Source organism: Tursiops truncatus, chromosome 15, assembly GCF_011762595.2.
Source record: "Tursiops truncatus isolate mTurTru1 chromosome 15, mTurTru1.mat.Y, whole genome shotgun sequence".
NCBI lineage: Eukaryota > Metazoa > Chordata > Mammalia > Artiodactyla > Delphinidae > Tursiops > Tursiops truncatus.
Window position 1 is genome coordinate 14,011,814 of NC_047048.1, and position 22,080 is coordinate 14,033,893.

A 22,080-nucleotide genomic window follows, 5' to 3' on the forward strand; every position below is an offset into this window, starting at 1 on the left:
CGTTCTGCTTACTGGTAGATGCTACGTTAGGTTCATTGAGTAAATCTTAGTATGCTTCATCACTATTTTGGAACTTGGACCGTGTAGGCTATTAGGGTTTTGGAGCTCCTTAATTCATCTCTCATTTCATCCCCTTGGGGTTCTGATCTGAGAACAGAGAGCAATACAAAACTGTTCCTCGGGCAGGGGTAAGAATGTGGAGGCAAAATGTTTTTGCAGTCCATTACATCATCTTGACCTCTGCCCAGTTTTCCAGGACACCACATCCAGCATGGTCAGTGTGTGCTACCCTAGAGATATGACCCTACGCAGCCCTCTCCTCTCCATCCACACTGTCACCGGCTTCACGCAAGCCCTTTTCTCTCTCAGCTGATCTCCTACGAGAAATTTCTAAATGAATCCCCCTCCCTCCATTCACCAGTAATGCCTGGTGTCCTGCTAGGCACCAGAGATATGGTGGCAGGTAGGGGAGATGCAGCCCAGCCTTTGGGGAGCTCAGGAGCTTGAGAAAGACAAATATCAAAGCCATTGCAAAAGGGAACAAGGACAAAGAACAAGAAATGCCCAGGGCGATGGCCAGCTCTCATCTGAGGACTGATTTACTCTGCAGGAATTGGGGAAGGCTCCTGAGGTGGGACCTGGTGAATAAGTAGGTGTTGATGATGTGACGGGGGAGGGATTGCTCCCGAAAGACAGAACAGGCTCTAGGGTACCAGGCACCAGGCAAGCAGGATGCCAACACTGACCAAGCGGAGACACTGGTTCATGGTCAGGTCGAGAAGTAAGAAAGCAAGGGACACCCACGAGGCCTGCGTGCTTCCCGGTAAAGGAGAGAGGAAGCTGTGATGGGGCTAGGCTGGATCGTGAGATGTACCTAAACGATCCTTCATCGATACGCATTCTCTAAGGAATCTGCGGTACAATCCAAGTAAGCAATGAAGGAAACGTGAACAAGGCTTGACAGTCGGAGCACAGTTGGATCAATGGGTCTAAAATACAAAACATTTGTTACCCGTGGTGTGTGGGATAAGATCAAACTCCTTATTCTATCTAAAAGGCCCTTTGTAAACTGGTGGCGCCAATCTACCCTTCATCCCCCTCTCACCTCCTCCCAGGTCCCCTCCTAACATACCTCAATCAGCTCCAGCCGCATGCAACCACTTGCAACTCCCAGAATAGGCCAGCCTCACACATGGAGCCTTAGCACTGCTGTTCCTCCATCCTGGAATGCCCTTCCTTGCTGCCCTAGTGAACTCTTACTTATCCCTCAAGGGCTGACTCTGATGTCACCCCAGGGATCACCTTTCCTCCCAGCTTCCCCCAGGCAGAGAAGGGTACCTACCTCCCCGGGGGCAATTACCACCCTGTACAGCCACATGACTGCCTCGTGCTCCCTAAGAGTACCAGCAGGTGTCCTCCTATTCTTAGTGCCTCATACAAGGCAGTCCCACAAATTCTGTTTCAAATGAACTAGAGTATATAATTCCACATTAACAAACTAAGCGAGCTTAGCTCCTCCCTGGTGTAAAATGCAAACTTTGTAAAACTCACACCTATGAATTTCGAATCAAATGTCAACAATCTGGGAGCCACTAATGGCCTATAATCAAGGGAAAGTCTGCTCAGTAAGTAAATAGTTGTCTTCTTTGTTGGAATAAACCACAAGTAATGATTTACTCATTTTCTTGTTTTCCGCACATTAGTCAAATTTTCTAGAGTGGTTTCACTGTGTCCTTGCCTGCAGAAGTAGGCTAGACATGCCCCCTCAATGCAAGAACAAGAGGCCCCTGCTCCTGTAGGCTTGCCCATGGGTTGCCGAATCAAAGTAAATGGATAGGGTCCCAATTTAAAGGGAAAGCGCTCCAACGTGGCATGGCTTCCATGTGTATGGGATACAGGCGTGCAAGATTTGGGGCCACCAGCTTACAAAGCACCAAAGTCCAAGCGCCAACGTACAGCTTCTCCCACGAAGGTCAAGAGACGTCCACCTCATTCCTCTAGTGGTAAAGCAGAGATGAAAATCCCCAAGCTTACTGCCCCAGGAGATTTCTGTAAGCCCGTGGGATCAACTGTATAAACGTGAGGTCTTGGCTGAAGTCTCCTCTTGAATCCCAGCTCTAACTTCTTGATCTGCTCTTATGCCCAGCTCTCTAACGTATCACGGATCAGCCTCCACAGCCACATTTACCTGGTGGATGTGGATCTGGTACAGATGTTGCTCTGCCCCCCATCCCCCACTACAGGGCACAGAGCTTTGCTTTCCTGAATCCCTGGTGAATCTGAGTTCTGCTTCACTGCCCTGCAGTTCAAGGGCTCAGAGGATTTGCAAATAGCAGAAACGGCAGCCTGCTTTGTTCTCTCCAAACGGCCAGATTCTTCCCTCTCCAGTTCCCCTCTCCTTCCTCCTTCCTTCTCTCTGTCCCACTCCCTGGGCTGAGAGCGTGGCACACCTGGTGCCACAAACACCTTATGAGAGGGCACGACAGACTCAGAGCATGAACTGGACATGCGAGGAGTTATTAGTGAAATCTGTTCCCAGAACATGGAGGGTTAGGGCCTCAGGAGCCCCTCTAAAACCAGACACAGAGGTGCAGCCTGGGCAGATGTTAGGCTCCCAAGCGGCTCACTGGCTCACGCAGCCGCCTGGGGAGGTGGGGAGACATCCCCAGGTGAACTTTCTGAAGGTGATGAGTGGCTTGCAGCTTGACGGATAGCCTTGCTCTGTCCACCTGACCGTGGGCATCAGCACAGCTGGCCACACTGTCCAAGCCTCTAGGAGTAGAGCAGCCCCGCAGGGTGCCGTGGATGTGAGCGAGCGTCAGTGTCATTTCCCTAAATCACACTGCTGTCACTTAGCAAGGCCATCTACCGACGTTCAAAGACCGAACTTCCTCTCCTATCTCAGAGCCGGACGAGATGCCAAACTCAACAATAGAACCATTGGCTTCTAAGAAAACAAACCAGTCAGACAAGCCTGTATGTACAGACACAAGCTGAGGCCAGAAGAAGTGAAGCAGCCCCAGTATCCCGGCTCCAAACACAGAAAACCCACTGTGGAGAGAGGGCTAGAGTCAAGCGGTAAGATCCCAGGCACAGGGCAGCCCCGTCAGGGGCATGAATGGCCACCAGCCAGCCCTGCAACCAGGGTCTCTTCCGGCCAAGAGATAGGAGCCGTGCAAGGAAGCTTGAGTGGGTAATGGGATGGGAGTTGCTAGGATGCCCAAAGCACCCACTCCCCTCCCCCAAACAAAAGACCCCCCATGTGGCTCTCTCCAGTCCAGCCACCTGTCTTAGTACACGCTGAGGTTTCCCTGGCCAGAGTCCTTGTTAATTTCCGTGCAATTTCGACACAACTAATGCACACTCATCTTTGAAAGTTGGAAAACACAGAAGGAATCTTTCCAAATGCCGCCAATCAAGGGTCACTGCCATGAAAATTTATTTGATTTATTGCCAATAAGAGCCTGGCAAAAGCCTCCTTCTCCACCGCCCGCTTCTTTTTTATAAACTGTGACCAGGCACTAAGGTGACTGGGCTCTGAGCCTCTTCTGGAGGACCCAGCCTGCTTGCGCCCCACCTGCCAAGCCAGTTGGGGCAGAGGCTGGGCCACAGGGGCTCAACACCTGTGTCGGCAGGCTGTCTTTGGAGGTCAAGACTGGACCCCCCTCATCTGCCTTCTCAGGTTCAAGAACTAGCACATTTTCAGGAGATAAAAGACCACCCTGGAGCCAACTACCACTTCTTCTAGGAACTCAGAGAACTCCAAGAATCCAAGGACAGCTCAGAGGGGAGCGAGGAAGATCACTGCAGGATTAGAGTAGATCACTATGAGCTTAAAGGGAAAAACATGGAAGAACCTGAGATTGCTGAGTACAAACTGGTTGGGAATGGGACAGATCTGATCTCTTACTGAGTCCCTACCTCATTGTTGGTTACATCAAACGCCACCCCCCCACTACCCCAGGGTAGCTGTGCAGAAGGGGTAAATACTTATATGGTTCCCCTTCCACCCTGAAAGCCAGTAATGTCAAGGCTCTGTTGTGTCTTTGTATAGCCGTGAATAGATAGGTATCTCTTTATTGGGTTCTGTATGCAATTGGACTCAGGGACACAGCTAAAAGCTAGGGTAAAGTACGACTAATATTACTTTGTAAAATAATAAAAACACCATCCCTATTTTGTATATTCTCATCCCCCAGCCCACCTAGACCACAAGCCCCCTCAACAGGAAAAAGAAAAAGAAGGAAAAGAGTCCCTCCCTTGAATTCATATTATAATAGTGGCCAAATAGCAATATTAGGCACATCCACCCCAAGGGCATCCCACTGCTAGCCCATCCCTGCATGCTAAACCCACATACTCCCGGCTTTTTCATCTTGCCTTCTGTTTCATGCGGCCAAGGTCCCACCAAGCCCTTAAGCTAAGTTCTCCTTAGCCCATCTGAGATTGTTCATTGAACTTGGCAGAGCAAAGCCTGCTCTAGACTCTCCAGTTGCGGCTGTCCCAGGTGATATTGTAGCCTGAACGACTCCAGCTTTGGGAAGTACGCCACTCAAGCAAGGTTAGAGCAATATCTCCAGCTCCCTTCCTCGGCCACGGGAGGAACAGTCACTGTGAGGATGGCTTACGGCTCCCACTTGGATTCATATGTTTTAGTCCTTGGGACAGATGCCATCACATAGCAAAGGTGCTGAGAGTGGAAACCACTAATATCCTACATCCCAAACTCGGATTCATCTCGTATCTGAGACTCTCCTGGACAGAAATCAGGAGTGGTACCACATATGGCAACCCCAAGGCTTTCCAAGAACCTCCAGTCTCTCTAGAGGTCTCCACATCTGCTTAGGGTCAGAGAGGAATAGCCATGGGTGCCTCGGTCCAGCTAATGCTTCAGAAGGTTATCAAACCAAATTATCCCAGACAAAGCACAGGGGGGCATCTCAGATGCCTCTCTAGTGTCTGCAGAACTTGAGAGAGAGGAGAGAATTTGGGGATCATGGTGCAGATGGATATGCTCCTGGAAAACTTTTGTTTGCTCTTCATGGCCCAACCCAGATATCACCTCATCCAGGTAGTCTTCCTTCATGCACAAGGTTAGGCTCCCATTCTCTGTGCTCTCAAAGCATCATGTACTTCCCTTTTAGACTTATTACACCACATTTTGAATTCCCAGGGGCCTCTCTGCTCCCAAGCACACACTAGACTGTGTGCTATTGAGCCTAGGGGCTGTGTCTTACTCACTCGTACGGGAGGCTATAGCCATGACCTCCTGCATCTGCCAGTGGCCTGGCTGCTCCCAGCCCAAAACTTGAGTTTTAAGACCTGGCCTGTGTCTATCTGCACCAAGACTAACAGCTTTCCACTCACCCCCAGCCCTAATTGCTGCAATGGGGGGAAACGAGAAGTGGGATTTGAAAACAGAGCTCTCCAAGGTCAAACCAATAGAAGGGGGTTTGGTAATGTCACAGTCAAGGTTGGGAAAGAGACAGACACCCTTCCAGCAAAATAAAGTCCAAAAATTATGTCAACAGGAAGACATGAATCTTGTGTATAGATCACTGAAGTCTGTGGGCAGGAGATTAACACTTGCAGTATAAGTGATTGGTCGTATAAAAGAGTTTGGAGTAATCATAGAAGAACAAAAAGAAAAAGCTAGCTTCCCCCCAGAGGTCAGGGTCCCCTCCCTTCTCTTGTCTGACTTCCAGGCCCCAAGTCTCCCCCTCACTCTGAGCAGCAATAACTGAATGGGGACTCTAATACTGAGGAGGAGCTGGGATACCCCAACGAGGGAATAGCTCCCACCCGGGAAAGGAGAAAAGCAAGATGGAGAAGAATGAGGATGAGAAACAGGTCCAAGTGGGAGATCTGACGAGCCAAGAGGACATCTACTTGGGGGTCAGTGCCCTAAAGGTCTGGTCGGGGAGACCCAGGCCTGGTGTGGTGCAAGGATTTGAGCTTATTATGCTTGTCACTCGGCCCACTGCCACCCCAGTTCTGTCCAGTTTAGATTCCATCACAGGCACCTGGATTGAGGAACAGACTGACCTTTCCTTGAGGTTGTGTGTGTGTGTGTGTGTACATTTGCACACAAGAGTGAACAGGTACTTGCCTGGCAAATTAAGAGAAGGGACTAGCCCTCCTTCCCCAGATCAATAGCAGGCACCCAAGACACCGACCGGGTCACTGATGTGGAGGCAAGAGGACCCCCGGAAGAGGGCACCCAGCAACAAGGGAGTCCACCAGCTAGCGTGTGACATTTATAAGCTAGTATAGAAAATGCTATATAGAAAGTGCAGGATGCCTTGAGGACACAGAGAAAGGGCACCTTAGGGCTTGGGAAGGCTTCCTGCAGAAGGTGATGTCTGTGTTAAACTCTGAAGATCAAGTAGAAGTTAGCCAGAAGCATGTCCATCCCCCGCCCTTACCCCCAGGACACAGCTAAAGCCCTCTTGTGGGTCTAAGGCAAGGAGATCAGTGTGGGTCACATACACCTCAAGTGTGTGAGAGCCAGTCTACTCCCCTGGTGAGGCCCCAGAGCTCAGACCCTATCACTTACCGGTGCTCCTGGAGGTGGTCCCAAGCCCTTTTCCCAGAGCTGCCAAAGTGGTCCCAATCCTTCCAGCTGTGCTAAGAAGAAGGATTTGCAGTGTCTGAAGAGCTGGGGAGCCCCACTCCAGAGCTGGCCCCGGCCTGGCCCCTTGGAACCCACAGAAGGTGTGCCAGACCCTGGCGAGGCTGGCTGCTTGGGCTGCAAGACGGAGAAGTGAGCCGCGAGCTCCCTGGAGCCTGGCCAGGACCCTCTGGCCAGCCAGGCAGGTGGAGGAGGAGCTGGCAAGAGCCTGATAAAACCTCCAGAGGCTCAGATTAACTCGCGAGAAGCTGTAGAATCAGAGGGCTGACCCAAGGAGCCGCTTGCAGAGCGCCACCCAGGCAGGTGAGGGTGCATCTCCTTCTGGACACGCTCCTGGTTAAGCTGCTGCTTAAATCTGCGCTGCACTTCCTGCCTCACCCCACCTGCCACGCACCCTGGGTAGAGTCCTCCGCTACGGGACTGGCTGTTGTCTCACTCTAATCCTTTTGTTTTTTCCAATATATATTTTACTGAGGTAAAATTCACACGAAAGAAAGTTAACCTTTTTAAAGTGAAGAATTCAGTAGCATTTAATACACCCACTATTTTATGCAACCACCATCTCTATCTAGTTGCAAAATATTTTCATGACCACAAAAGGAAACCCTATACCTATAAAACAGTCACTTCCTTCCCACCTCCAGCCCCGGACAACCACAGTCTGTGTTCCACCTCTATGAACTTGCCTATTGTAATTGTATAATACGTGACCTTTCGTGTCTGGTCTCTTTCACTTAGCATAATGTTTTCGAGGTTCATCTACATTGTTGTACGAAGTATCAGTACTTCATTCCTTTTCATAACCAAATAGTACTTCATGTATGTACACACCACAATATTTTTATCCATTGCATATTTGGCTTTCTACCTTTTGGTGATTCTGAATAGTGCTACTGTAAACATTCAGGTACACTTATTTGAGTACTTGTTTTCATTTCTTTGGGGTATAGATCTAAGAGTGGAATTGCTGGGTCACATGGTAATTCTAAGTTTGGCTTTTTAAAAAAAATTTATTTATTTTATTTATTTATTTATGGCTGTGTTGGGTCTTCGTTGCTACGCGCTGGGTTTCTCTAGTTGGGCTGAGCGGGGGTTACTCTTCGTTGCAGTGCATGGGCTTCTCATTGTGGTGGCTTCTCTTGTTGTGGAGCATGGGCTCTAGGCACACAGGCTCAGTAGTTGTGGCTTGCAGGCTCTAGAGTGCAGGCTCAGTAGTTATAGCGCACGGGGCTTAGTTGCCCCGCGGCATGTGGGATCTTCCCAGACCAGGGGTCGAACCCGTGTCCCCTGCATTGGCAGGTGGATTCTTAACCACTGCACCACCAGGGAAGCCCCTATGTTTAACTTTTTGAGGACTCACCAATGTTTTCTTCAGTGACTGAACCATTTTACATTCCCACCAGTAATGTACATGAGTTCCAAATTCTCCACATTCTCACCAACACTTATTTTTTTCTTAATAGTCATCATTGTGACTGTAAAGTGCAATCTCATTGAGGTTTTGATTTGCATTTCTTTAATGACTAATGATGTTGAGCATCTTTTCACCTGCTTGTTGGCCATCTTCTTTGAAGAAATGTCTATTCAAATCCTTCACCCATTTTTTTTTCACATCTTTATTCAAGTATAAATGCTTTACAATGTTGTTAGTTTCTGCTGTACAACAAAGTGAATCAGCTGTATGTATACATATATCCCCATATCCCCTCCCTCTTGAGCCTCCTTCCCACCCACCCTATCCCATCTCTCTAGGTCGTCACAAAGCATCGAGCTGATCTCCTTGTGCTATGCAGCAGCTTCCCACTAGCCGTCCATTTTACATTTGGTAGTGTATATATGTCAGTGCTACTCTCTCACTTCATCCCAGCTTCCCCTTCCTCCCGTGCCTTCAAGTCCGTTCTCTACGTCTGCGTCTTTATTCCTGCCCTGCCATCGGTGCCGCTTTTTAAAACTCGATATATATGCGTTAGCATACGGTATTTTTTTTTTCTCTTTCTGACTTACTTCACTCTGTATGACAGATTCTAGGTCCATCCACCTCACAAATAACTCAATTTCATTCCTTTTTATGGCTGAGTAACATTCCATTGTGTATATGTGCCACATCTTCTTTATCCATTCATCTGTTGATGCATATTTAGGTTGCTTCCATGTCCTGGCTATTGTAAATAGTGCTGCAATGAACATTGTGGTACATGACTCTTTGAATTATGGTTTTCTCAGGGTATATGCCCAGTTGTGGGATTGCTGGGTCATATCGTAGTTCTATTTTTAGTTTTTTAAGGAACCTCCATACTGTTCTCCATAATGGCTGTATCAATTTATACTCCCACCAACAGTGCAAGAGGGTTCCCTTTTCTCCACACCCTCTCCAGCATTTATTGTTTCTAGATGTTTTGATGATGGCCATTCTGACCAGTGTGAGGTGATACCTCATTGTGGTTTTCATTTGCATTTCTCTAATGATTAGTGATGTTGAGCATCCTTTCATGTATTTGTTGGCCACCTGTATGTATTCTTTGGAGAAATGTCTGTTTAGGTCTTCTGCCCATTTTTGGATTGGGTTTTTTTTTTTTTTGATATTGAGCTGCATGAGCTGCTTGTATTTTGGAGATTAATCCTTTGTCACTTGCTTCATTTGCAAATATTTTCTCCCATTCTTAGGATTGTCTTTTTGTCCTGTTTATGGTTTCCTTTGCTGTGTAAAAGCTTTTAAGTTTTATTAGGTCCCCTTTGTTTTTGTTTTTATTTCTCTTACTCTAGGAGGTGGGTCAAAAATGATCCTGCTATGATTTATGTCATGGAGTGTTCTGCCTATGTTTTCCTCTAAGAGTTTTATAGTGTCTGGCCTTACCTTTAGGTCTTTAATCCATTTCGAGTTTATTTTTGTGTATGGTGTTAGGGTGCCTTCACCCATTTTTAAATTGGCTGTCTTTTGCTGTTGAATTGTAAGAGTTCTTTATATATTCCAGATCTTTATCGGACATATGATTTGCCAATATTTTCTCCCATTCTGTAGGCTGTCTTTTCTTTTACTTGATAATGTTCTTTGTTGCACAAAAATTTTAAATTTTGATGAAGTCCAATTTACCTATTTTTTCTTTTGCTGCTTGCACTATTTCTGTCATATCTAAGAGTCCATTGCCAAAGCCAAGGTCAGGAATATTTACTCCTATGCTCTCTTCTAAGAGTTTTATGGTTTTAGCTCTTATACTTAGGTCTTTGATCCATTTTGAGTTGATTTTTGTGTATGGTGTTAGGGTGCCTTCACCCATTTTTAAATTGGCTGTCTTTTGCTGTTGAATTGTAAGAGTTCTTTATATATTCCAGATCTTTATCGGACATATGATTTGCCAATATTTTCTCCCATTCTGTAGGCTGTCTTTTCTTTTACTTGATAATGTTCTTTGTTGCACAAAAATTTTAAATTTTGATGAAGTCCAATTTACCTATTTTTTCTTTTGCTGCTTGCACTATTTCTGTCATATCTAAGAGTCCATTGCCAAAGCCAAGGTCAGGAATATTTACTCCTATGCTCTCTTCTAAGAGTTTTATGGTTTTAGCTCTTATACTTAGGTCTTTGATCCATTTTGAGTTGATTTTTGTAGAGGTAGGGGTCCAAATTCATTCTTTTCCTTTCTCTTTTCTTTTTTAAAAACACAATAGAACCTTCTCACTTAAGGTTCGCCCTAAATGAGTGTTGCTGATTGGTGGGTGGCTCTTCTTCAAGTGGTGGGTCAAGCTTCTTCTATCTTTGGTTCTTCAACACATGGCTCCAAGGTTCCTATACTTGTGCATATCAAGTAGACAAGGAGAAATGAGCATAAAGTGTTTATAGGCCAGACCTAGAAGAGGCACACATCAGTCCTGCCCGCATTCCATTGGCTGGAACTCAGCCAAACAGTGTGGCAGCCATGAAAATTCACCTTTCAGGGCTCCTAGTGTAGGTAGCATAAATGACTGGCAGCCTGGCTGTGGTCCACCTGGATTTACCATCACATTCATACAGAGGGAGGCCGTGCTTCTGCTGGGCTGCTCCCAGCCAATGACTAGTCATGGCAGAGGTCTTTTTTTAAATCAAAATATAGTTGACATATAATATCATCTGAGTTTCAGGTGCACTACATAGTGATTTGACATTTGCATATATTATGAAACGATCACCTCAGTAAGTCTAGTAACCATCTGTTCCCATAGAAAGTTATTACAATACTACTGACCATACTCCTTATGCTGTATATTACATTCCCCATGGCTTATTTACTTTATAACTGGAGGTTTGCATCTCTTAATCCCTTTAATCTATTTCACCCCTCGACCCCCATCCCCTTGGCAAACACCTATTTGTTCTTTGTATCTATGAGTCTGTCTGTTTTGTTATATGCATTCGTTTTGGGTTTTTTTTTAGATTCCATATATAAGTGAGATCGTATGGTAATTGTCTTTCTCTATCTGACTTATTTCACTTAATATAATACCCTCTATATCCATCCATGTTGTTGCAAATGGCAAGATTTCATTTTTTGTATGACTGTGTAGTATTCCATGGTATATGTGTACCACATCTTCTTTATTCATTTATCTATTGATGGACACTTAGGTTGCTTTCATGTCTTGGCTTTTGTAAATAATGCTGCAGTGAACATGGGGGTGCATGTATTTTTCCAATTAGTGCTTTTCTTTTCTATGTGTAAATACCCAGAAGTGAAATTACTGATCAAATGGTAGCTCTATTTTTAATATTTTAAGGAAATTCCATATTGTTCTCTATAGTGGCTGCACCAATTTACATTCCTGCCAACAGGGCACGAAGGTTCCCTTTTCTCCACATCCTCACCAACACTAGTTATTTCTTGTCTTTTTGAGAATAGTCATTCTGACAGGTGTGAAGTGGTATCTCATGGTGGTTTTGACTTGCATTTCCCTGATGATCAGTGATATTGAGCATTTATTTATGTGTATGTTGGCCATCTGCAAGTCTTCTTTGGGAAAAATGTCTATTTAGATCCTCTGCACAGTTTTAACTGCACTGCCGGGTTTTTTGATGCTGAATTGTATGAGTTCTTTTTATACTTTGGGTATTAATCCCTTATCAGATATATTGTTTGCAAATATCTTCTCCCATTCAGTAGGCTGCTTTTTCATTTTGTTGATAGCTTCCTTCACTATGTAAAAGATTTTTAGTTTGATGTGGTCCCAGTTGTTATTTTTGCTTTTGTTTCTCTTGCCTTAGGAGACATATCCAAAAAGAAAAAAAAAATTTCTAAAACCTATGTCACCCTTCCCAATTTCAAACTATACCACAAAGCTACAATAATCAAACAGTATGGTACTGAAAATAAATGAACATAAATCAAAGGAACAAAATAGAGAGCCCAGAAATAAACCCACACTTATATGGTCAACTAACCTACAACAAAGGAGGCAAGAATATACAATGGAAAAAAGACAGCCTCTTCAATAAATGGTGCTGGAAAAACTGGACAGCAACATGCAAAAGAATAAAACTGCATTATTTTCTCACACCATACACATAAATAAACTCAAAGTAGGTTAAAGACTTAAATGCAAGATCTGAAACCATAAAACTACTAGAAAAAAAACATGGGCCTGCACCCTTCTGTTGTGACGGGGCTGACTACTGTGGGCATGTGGGTAGGTGGGGCTGGTCCCCCAAACCAGGCTGTGCCTCATGCAAGAGCTGTGGGCCTACTTGAGGGCCAGGTAGGCTTCCTGCAGAATTGGCTGCACAGACCCAGGGAGTGGAGGGTGGCCAGGATTGGTGGGACTGGGTCCAAGCACAGCTGTCTACTTGACCCAGGGGTGGTTGGGGCTGATGCCAGCCTGCTGGTAGGCAGGGCCAGGTCCCCACACGGCTGTCTGCCTGGTCCCAGGGGTGAGACTTAGAGCTGGTGTTGGCCCACTGGTGTTATGATAGTAGAACCATCTTCCACTAATGGTGGCTGTCAGCATCTCTGTCCCCAGTTGCCTCCTGCCTCTACAGGAGGTTCTCCAAGATCATCAAGTGGGTCTGACACAGGCTCCTTTCAAACTACTGCCTCTAGGCTGGGACTCGGAGTGTGTGAGATTTTGTGTGCACTTTTTAAGTGTGTATTCTCTGTTTCCAGTGGCCTTCTGGCTCTCCCAAACATAGGCCCACTAGTTTTCAAAGCCAGACATTCTGGGGCCTCATATTCCCAGTGCATGACCCCTGGGCTGGGAAGCCCAATGTGGGGCTCAGACCCCTTGCTCCTTGGAGCAGACCTCTACAATAGCGGTATTTCTCCTGTTTGTGGGTCACTGGCCTGGGGTGTAGGTCTTCCCTATACCGTGTCTCTGCCTCTCCTACCCATCTCTTGTGGTTCCTTCTTTATGTCTTATTTGTGGAAAATCTTTTCTGCTAGTCTTTAGGTCATTCCCACAGGTAGTTGCTCTGTAAGTAGCTGTAATTTCGGTGTGTCCATGGGAGGAGGTATGTTCAGGGTCTTCCTACTCCACCATTTTGGCCACCTCTCCTCCTAACTTCATTCTTTTTCATGTGAATTTCCAGTTGTCCCAATCCACTTGTTGAAGAGACTATTCTTTCCCCATTGAATGGTCTTGACACCCTTGGCAAAAATTCACTGGCCATAGATATATGGGTTTATTTCTGGATCCTTGATTTTATTTCATTGGTTTATCTGTCTATCCTGTGCCAGCACCAGTTTTTTTTTCATTTTTTTGTGTATATATATATATATATATATATATATATATTTATTTATTGGAGTATAATTGTTTTACAATGTTGTGTTAGCTTCTGCTGTACAATGAAGTGAATCAGCTATAGGTATCCCCTCCCTCTTGGACCTCCCTTCCCCCCCCATCTAGGTAATCACAGAGCACCAAGCTGAGCTTGCTGTGCTATACCACAGCCAATACCAATTTTGATTACTGTAGCTTTATAATAAGTTGTGAAATCTCTTTCCTTAATATTGTCTAAGCCCAGTCAAGGGGAGGTGACCTAAAGCAGTGCTCCTTTCCCTAACTGGATACCTCGTAAGTAGTGCCATACTCTCAAATGTCCTTTGGGACTGTGGATTATGACTCTAATTCTGAAGTTAGAGTAAGAGTAAGGAGGGGGAAGAGGGAGAGCCATGAGAGGCAATGCAGGAATTACTCTCTTCAGTTCCCCATGAAAGGAGGCAGCATAATGAAGTGAAAAGAATGTGGGCATGGGTGGGTTTCAAGCCCAACTCTGAAGCTACTAGCTTGTAGTCTTGGACAACTTATGCTCTCTGGACCTTGGTCTTGTCACGTGGAAAATGGGCTTTTGTGAGAACTGCATATGTGCAACAAGGTACATAAAGCATCTGGCCCAGAGTATCTGCTGAATAAATCGCACAGAATGGAATTGGGAAATGACCATGGAAACGCGGCATATCCTGACTACTCAAAGGTCGGATACACCTACTCTGGAAGGGTGTTCATTGAGGGTAGATCTCGTGACTGCTTTAATCCATCCCAGGCACACCCTGAGCCAAGCCAGGCAGTACAAGAGACAACATAGGTCTTTTTAAATATGTCCTTACCTCCTCTGCTGTAAATGAGCTCCTTTACTAATGAATGAATGAATGAATGAACAGTCTTCTGTGGGATACCATATGGGAAGTTAGGCTTTCTGTAAGTCCACAAGTAATGTTGTCAGAAGCTTGGTGAACAGGGAACGCAAATACAGAATGAGGGTCTATTTCAGTGATAACCAATCCCTGTTCCGTTCCTGACGGAAGGGATCCAATATATCAGCCTACGTTTCTATTAAAGAAGGAGGCAAGACAGAGCTCATAGGGTTATCTAACTGTTTCCCAGAATTTCTTTTGTGTGAAACTTCCCTAAAGGTTCACGTAAATGCCTAAATGGAGACAGATGTATTGAATTGGACTCTTCTTTGGAGAAGGAGCCCATTACGGGCCTGGAAACCCTCAGGGCTTCAGGGCAACTGGCCTGAGCCAAGTACTACAGAGAGATTGCCAACAGTCAGTGGTGTTTATCCCTGAGCCTCCCTGGGAAACTCGCCCACCCCATCACCGGGCACAGGCTGGACCTGTGCTGCTTCTGGAGGCCGGGTGTCTCTGTACCACCCTTGCCAAAGTGGAGCCCATGTGGTCCCTGCCTCTGTGGGTCACATGCTTCCAAACGGAAGTCTGTCCAGCGTGCCTGTGACTGACAGAGCCTTGTCACATGCCTGCCTCCAGCCGCAAGAGCATCCGGAGAAGCTTATTCCTGAGCTTTGCATTGGAGAGGCACTGACACATCATGGGAGGGATTCTCCCAACACAGGTTGGGTGGTCAAAGGAGCTGAATGTTAATGACAGTTGTTCACCACTCGGGGTGTCTTAATGAGGTCCGATTTAGTCTTTGTAAACATAATACCGCTCTTCTGCTCCCAATCACACTGCAGGGAAGGCAGGGGAAATGGGTCAATAGAAAGATGGGACATGACAGGGGCATCTTCCCTAGTCCTATCAACGTAGTCACGGAAACACTCCTACCTACTGGGTCTCTTGAGCCTGGCATTTGCTCAGCAATACCTCCTTGTACTGGTGAATGAATAAACGAAAGGACAAATGAGACAGTGTAGGCAGAGCTTCTTTGCCTCTGACACAATATCTGGCAGGTCTGGGGTTGAGCCCCAGGAGCTACAGTCCTGTGCTGTAGTCTCCCCACTCTCACCTGCTCCTAACCCACTGGCCAGATCTGAAAGACAGTGTTTTGGGCTTGTTTTCAGTTCTCCACTGGGATGTGGGTCCCTCCAGCCTGAACACCCTTGCTAACCCTCCCACAAGAGGCTGGATGCAGCCCGTATCCCTGATGTTGGCCAGCTATTGGCTCGAGTCCTGCCTTCAAGAGATTTACATCTAGCAACATACAGGGAGGGGTGCTACTAGGGGTCTGACTCGATATCCCCTGCTGCAGGGAATCCTCCTGCCTGTCCCATCTGCTGGACCAGAGTCCACGCTGGCCCCAATCAAACCCCTCTCACCAAGCTGAGCTGAGTCAGCTCCCCTGTGCCTGTGCTCGCTGCTTCTCACCATCAACCAAAGCTGCCGAGGGCCCAGGGTACCAACCTGAGTCACAACACTCCCTACTAATGCCCAGAGTAACCTTTCCAATGATCTCAGGGACTGGGCGTCCCAAGGCTAAAGACTAAGAAAACAGCTCCAGGCTTTCCAGTTCCATCACTTGCTCTTTCACAGGGATTTTTGGCTAAAACACTGACACCAAAGTGACTTTCAAAAAGCGAACACAGTTATCATGCAAATATAGAATGAAAACACGTCAAAGACTTATTTAACTTATTCATGAGAAGATCAGAGCATTGGGTAAAGCTGATTCAAAAAGCATTTGAGGAACTGGGATTTAAAGAAAAGAATAAAGTTGTTAGGTTAGATACAAAACTGGTTAATGTCCTGATAGTCTAATAAGGCCTTAACATTTGGATTTATCGTTCCTACCAGGTAAAAATCAATTGTCTCTCCACTAGGGAAAAACAAAACAAAACATCGAGTTAACGTGTAATTCCGTAGTATCTGGGCTTTCAACCAGTGACGAAATGGTCTAACGAAGGTACCTTCTCCTATAATTAAATAATGCTTGGGGGGTCTTGCACAACAATGCCCCTGTGTGATGCTGAAAGAAGATGTTGTCCTTTCTTTGCCTTATTTCCAAGATTTAGATGTTTGTTTGTTTGTTTGTTTGAACTCTGTGGATGGGTTGTGAAGGTCTCCCTAAGACCTAGGAGAGCTAGGCTCTCAGGAATATATCTTAAAACATGGACCTGCAGACTTTAGAACCCTGTAATGACACCTCATTGTCTCCTTCAAGGATAAAGCCCAGCTCTTGGGCAGGACACCCACAGCCCTGCACGCACTGAGCCCTTCACCAGACCACCTCTTGCCACCTCTGCACAGGCACCCAGCCCTCTGACCCATGCAGACCCCTGAACATACTGGCCTCTTCCATCCTTGACTTCGCCCGAGTCTCATTATACTCTCAACCTGGAACATTCTTCCCCCACTTGTTCATCTGGATGACTCCTATGCTTACGTCATGACCTGCCTCAAGGAATACTTATTCCAGAAATCCTTCCTCGACTCCTCCAAACTTGGGGAATCAAGCCCTCCCAATACGGTATTTACAGTGGTAATTCCGGCGACGCTACCAGTTACTGGGTTCTTACCATACATTAGTCTTTGTCCGAAATAATCTACTGATCTTATCCAATTTAAACCTTGCATGAATGGTTGGACAAAGATAATTTTATCCCACTTTCCACTTAAAGATCACACAGTTGGAAAGTGGTCAAGGCAAGACTCAAGCACAGATCTTCCGGATGCACAACTCTATTTGTTTCGCTACTCTAGAATGCTTTATTTTTCACACTGTTAACGCCGATTTTCATGAATTCAAGGGAATGAGTTTCATGGCACATGTCCCCTGCACAAAATGCCCAAGGCTATCTGGAAATTGGACAAGCCCAGCTCCCACAGAGAGACAGGAAGGACATGGGAAAAGGGCATCTACTGTGGAGTTGGGTGCGAGTCCCTAGGAACTCTGGAATGACCTCAGCTGGCAAAGCCTGGCCCTTGGGTGAAGTGTAGTGCTGTGAGTCACTTCCCGATGGAGATCTATCAGGTCCCTTGCAGATAGTGGAATTCTACTGGATGTGCCCATATCACGTCTCAGTCTGAGCCTGTCAGCACTCTGGGGGCCTGCACGACCAAGCCCCTCAGCCTTCAAATACGATCAGCCTAAATCATTTAGGGCTGCTTCTTCAGCTTCTCTTCAAACCATTCATTTGTTCATTCATTCATTCCACACAAAGGTGCTAAGCACTTACCCTGTGCCAAACACCATACTAGGAGCTGGAGGTGGAAAAGGTTAGCAAAACTCTTTTCTTACATCCTTATCTTACCCGTTCATTTCTAAGCTCCATTAAGACGGGGATTGTGTGGTATTCATCTTTACATCCTCAGGGCCTCACACATTGCCTAGAACAGAATAGGCAGGAAATAAATGAATGCATGAGTGAATGAATGATTTGAGTACAACTCTAGAACATCTATAACCAGGACATGACATGGGCAGACCAGCCATTCTGGGCAAGAAATGAATGAATGAATGAATGAATGGAGTACAACTCTAGAACATCTATAACCAGGACGTGACATGGGCAGCTCAGCCATTCTGGGCAGATTCATCTCAATGAGGGTAGCAAGCCCAGAGGAGGCCCTTGACACCTCAGAGCCTAGTGAGGGTGCCTGTCCTCCTGTCTTCAAATGACTGCCCACCACTGATTCCCCTCCAACTAGTATAGTATCTTGACACCCTGGTATACAGGGATGAATTGTGAGTGTATCATGAATAATTGGATACCAAAAATAAAATCAACATTTGCAAATAATCTAATTAAAATAATAAATTACAGGGGGTGTACTGTAGTTTTAACTTGCACGTCCTAAAGACTAATGTACTAATCTTTTACTCACAGGCTTATTTCTTATGCATATGAGTTCTTAGTGAAGTGTGTGTTCATATATTTTACCCATTTTAACGGGTTGCTTCCTTAGTATTAGGTTTTGAAAGTTCTTTCTGTATTCTGAATATGATAATTTTTAACATATTTCTCCCACAAATGTGTTTCTGTACCTTGCCTTTTTATTCTCTTAAGGGTATCTTATAGACAAGTGAAACTTTAACATTCTGATGAGCTCTGATTTATCAGTTTGTACTTGTATGGGTCATGCTTTTGGTATCAAATAAAATTTTGCCTCTGTAACTGGCTTATTTCATTTAGTATAATGTCTTCCAGGTCCATCCATGTAGTTGCAAATGTCCTTCTTTTTTAAGGCTAAATAAGATTCCTTTGTATGTATATATCACATTTTCTTTATCCATTCATCTGTTGAGGGACATGTGATTCCCCTTATATGAGATATCTAAAATAGTCAAATTTATAGAAGCAAAAAATAGACTGGCAGTTGCCAGGACATGAGAAGAGGGAGAAGTAGGGAGTAGCTATTCAATAGGTATAAATTTACAGTTATACAAGATGAGTAAGTTCTAGAGACCTGCTGTACAACATAATCCCTATAGTTAAAGACAGTGTTGTGACTTCAAAATTTTTTAAGAGTGTAGATCTCATGTTAAGTGTTTTTACCACACACACATCAACAAAATCGATCAAGGAAATTTTTGGAAGTGATGGATATGTTTATCACTTTAATTGGGTGATGGTATCATGGGTGTGTACATATGTCCAAAGTCACCAAATGATATATATTAAATATGTGGTTTTTGTATATAAATGATACCCCATTATGCTGAAAAAGCAAACAGGTTGCAAAGATTTTCTACTATGAAATGTTATAATTTTAGGTTTTACATTTGGGTCTTTGATTCATTGAGTTAATTTTGCATATGATATAAGGTATGGATTTAAGTTCCTTTTTCGCATATGGATATTCAATTGTTACAGCACTAGTTAATTGACTAGACTATACTATCCGTTGTCCACGAAATTGTCTTTGCACCTTTGTTGAAAATTAATTGTCCATATAAGTGCAGGTATATTTCTGGACTTCTATTTTATCCCACTGAAGTTTTGTCTTCTTTTATGCCAATAACACACCGTTTTAACTACTGAAGCTTTATAGTAAGCCTTGGGATCAATAGTGTTAGTTTTCTAACTTTTTTTTTCTTTCCAATAAGGAGGCCTCTTATTTCTTTTTATTACCTTATTGTGGCTAGAACTTCCAGTACAATGTTGAACAGAATGGTAAGAGTGGACATCGTAACCTTGTTCCCAATCTTAGGGGAAAACATAGATGCCCTTTATCAGGCTACCTTCTGTTCCTAGTTTTCTGGAATTATTTTTCAGGAATGGATGTTGGATTTTGTGATAAGTTGCATTGGTTGATTTTCAAATGTTAAACCAACCCATCATCCTTGGCATGAACTCTATTTGTTTATCCTCTTTATATATTGTTAGATTTGATTTACCAAAAATTTGTTTAGAAGTTTTGCACTTACGTTTGTGAGGGATATTGGGTTGCAATTTTCTTTTTTTTGACAATGTCTTTGTCTTGTTTTGGTATCAGGGTAATCAGTTGGGACATATTCCCTCCCTTTCAATTTTCCAGAAGAATTTGCACAAATTGGTGCTATTCTTCATTAAATGTTTAGTACAATTCACCAATGAAGATGTTTAGGCCTGGGGATTACTTTGTGGAAATGTTTTAATCTACAAATTCAATTTCTTCACTAGATACAGGGTTTTTCAGGTTATCTATGTCTTCTCAAGTGAGCTTTGAGAGTGTATCTTTCAAGGAATTCACCTGTTTCATTTTTATTGTCAAATTTGTTGGCAAAAAAGTAGTTCAGAATATTTCCTATTATCCATTTACTGTCTGTAGAATCTCTAATGATGTTATCTGTCTCATTCCTGATATGGACAATGTATGTATGTCTTCTCTCCTTTTCCCCTGACTGGTCTGGCTAGATGTGTGCCAATTTAATTGATATTATTTAAAAACCAACTTTTGATTTCATTGATATTCTCTATTGTTTTCTGTTTTCCATTTTACTGATTTTCATTCTGTTATCATTTCTTTTTTTTTTTTTTTACCCTGCCTTGGATTTATTTTGCCCTTCATTTTCTAGGGTCTTAATGTGGAAGCTGGGGTTACTGATTTAAGACCTTTCTTCTTCTCTAATATAGGTGTTGTACATGTCCCTCTGAGTTCTGCTTGAGTAGCATCCCAGAAATTTTGATTTGTTCTATTCTGATTTTCATTCCACTCAAAATGCTTTCTAATTTCATTTTCGATTTCTTCTTTGACATATGGTTTATTTAAAAGCTTGGTATTTGGTTTCCAAATAGTTGGAGATTTTCAAAAGATTTTCCTGTTATTGACTTAGAATTTAATTTGATTTCTAATTCAATTCCATTGTGGTCATAGAACATATCTCTATTACTTGGATTCTTTGAAATTTCCTGAGACTTATATATTCTATAAATGTCATACAGATCTACTTGGTTGACAGTGTTGTTCAAATCTTCTACACCTGTATTGATTTTGTGTTTACCTGTTTTCTTATATATTGATAGAGGGTTATTCAAACCTTTTATTATAATTGTGGATTTGTCTATTTTTCTTTGCAGTTTCATCTGGTTTTGCTTCAGATATTTTGAAGCTTTCTTAATAGAAGCATAAACATTTAGAATTATAATGTCCTCTTCATGAATCAATCTCTTTATTATTATGAAATCAACATTTTTTTAAATCACTGGGAATGCTCTTTGCTCTGCAATCTACTTTTTCTGATACTACTATAGCCATTTCAGTTGTATTTTGATTAATGTTAGCATAATTTACATTTTACCTAACTGGATTTTTATACTTAAATGTGTTTCTTGTTGGCAGCATGTACTTAGGTCTTGCTGTTTTATCCAATCTGAAAGTCTCTGCCTTCTATTGGAGTGTTTAGATTATTTACATTTAGTGTAATTACTAACATGATTAGGTTTGAGCCTAGCATATTGGTATTTCCTTTCTATTTGTTCCACTGGTCTTCGTCACTTCTTCCTCTTTTTCTATCTTCTTGTGAATTAAGTGAATTTTTTATGACTCCATTTTATCTGCTTTGCTGGCTTTGTTTTGTTATTTTGGTGGTTGCTTCAGGTTTATAGGATATATCTTTAACTTATGACAGTCTACCTTTAAGTGACATGATATCACTTCACGTATAATGTAAGAATATTATAGTAGTATTCTTCTATTTCACTACTCCCAACCCATGCACTATTGTTATCATACACTTTATTTTTCCATATGTTACAAGCCCAATATTCCATTATTCATGTTTTTGTTTAAACAGTCAATATGTTTTAAACAAATTTAAGTAATAATGAACAATATTACATATATAAGTAGTTACCATTTCCAGTGTTCTGCATTTCTCTGTGTAGACCTGTATTTCTTTTCAGTATCATCTTGCTTCTGCCTGAAGGAACTCCTTAGACATTTCACATCTGGGGAGTCTGCTGGTGATTAACTGTTTCAATTTTCTATATCCAAGAAACTCTTTCTTTCACCTTCATTTTTGAAAGGTATTTTGCTTCTAGTGTGAAAGGTATTTTTTGTTTGTTTTTCAGTGTTTTATTATTTTAGAGATGTTGTTCTACTATCCTCTCAGCTGGTTTATTCCTAACAAGAAATCCACTATCATCTTAATCTTGTTCTTTTATATATCACATGTCTTTTTACTGTGGCTGATTTTAAGATTTTCTCTTTATCACTGGTTTTTGGCAGTTTGATTATGATATACCTTGGTATATATTTTTTTCTGTGTTTCTTGTGCTTTAGGTTTATTGAGCTTCTTGTATCTGTGAGTTTATAATTTTTATT

The 22,080-nt window shown here is 43.4% G+C and overlaps 2 protein-coding genes across 2 annotated transcripts in view; both read right to left on the reverse strand.

Annotated features, from left to right (window-relative positions):
• Nucleotides 1-22,080, reverse strand: part of CALN1 (calneuron 1) — a 504,452-nt gene that overhangs the window by 470,471 nt on the left and 11,901 nt on the right. Inside the window, exon 2 of the mRNA XM_073792040.1 lies at nucleotides 17,586-17,661. Coding sequence (XP_073648141.1) covers nucleotides 17,586-17,593 — 8 coding nt within the window. The 5' untranslated portion in view covers nucleotides 17,594-17,661. The remainder of the gene's footprint in view (nucleotides 1-17,585; nucleotides 17,662-22,080) is intronic.
• The window catches only part of LOC101322849 (S-adenosyl-L-methionine-dependent tRNA 4-demethylwyosine synthase TYW1), a 222,883-nt gene continuing 218,390 nt past the window's right edge, over nucleotides 17,588-22,080 (reverse strand). Inside the window, exon 17 of the mRNA XM_019921823.3 lies at nucleotides 17,588-17,661. The gene's annotated coding sequence lies outside the window, so the exon portion shown is untranslated. The remainder of the gene's footprint in view (nucleotides 17,662-22,080) is intronic.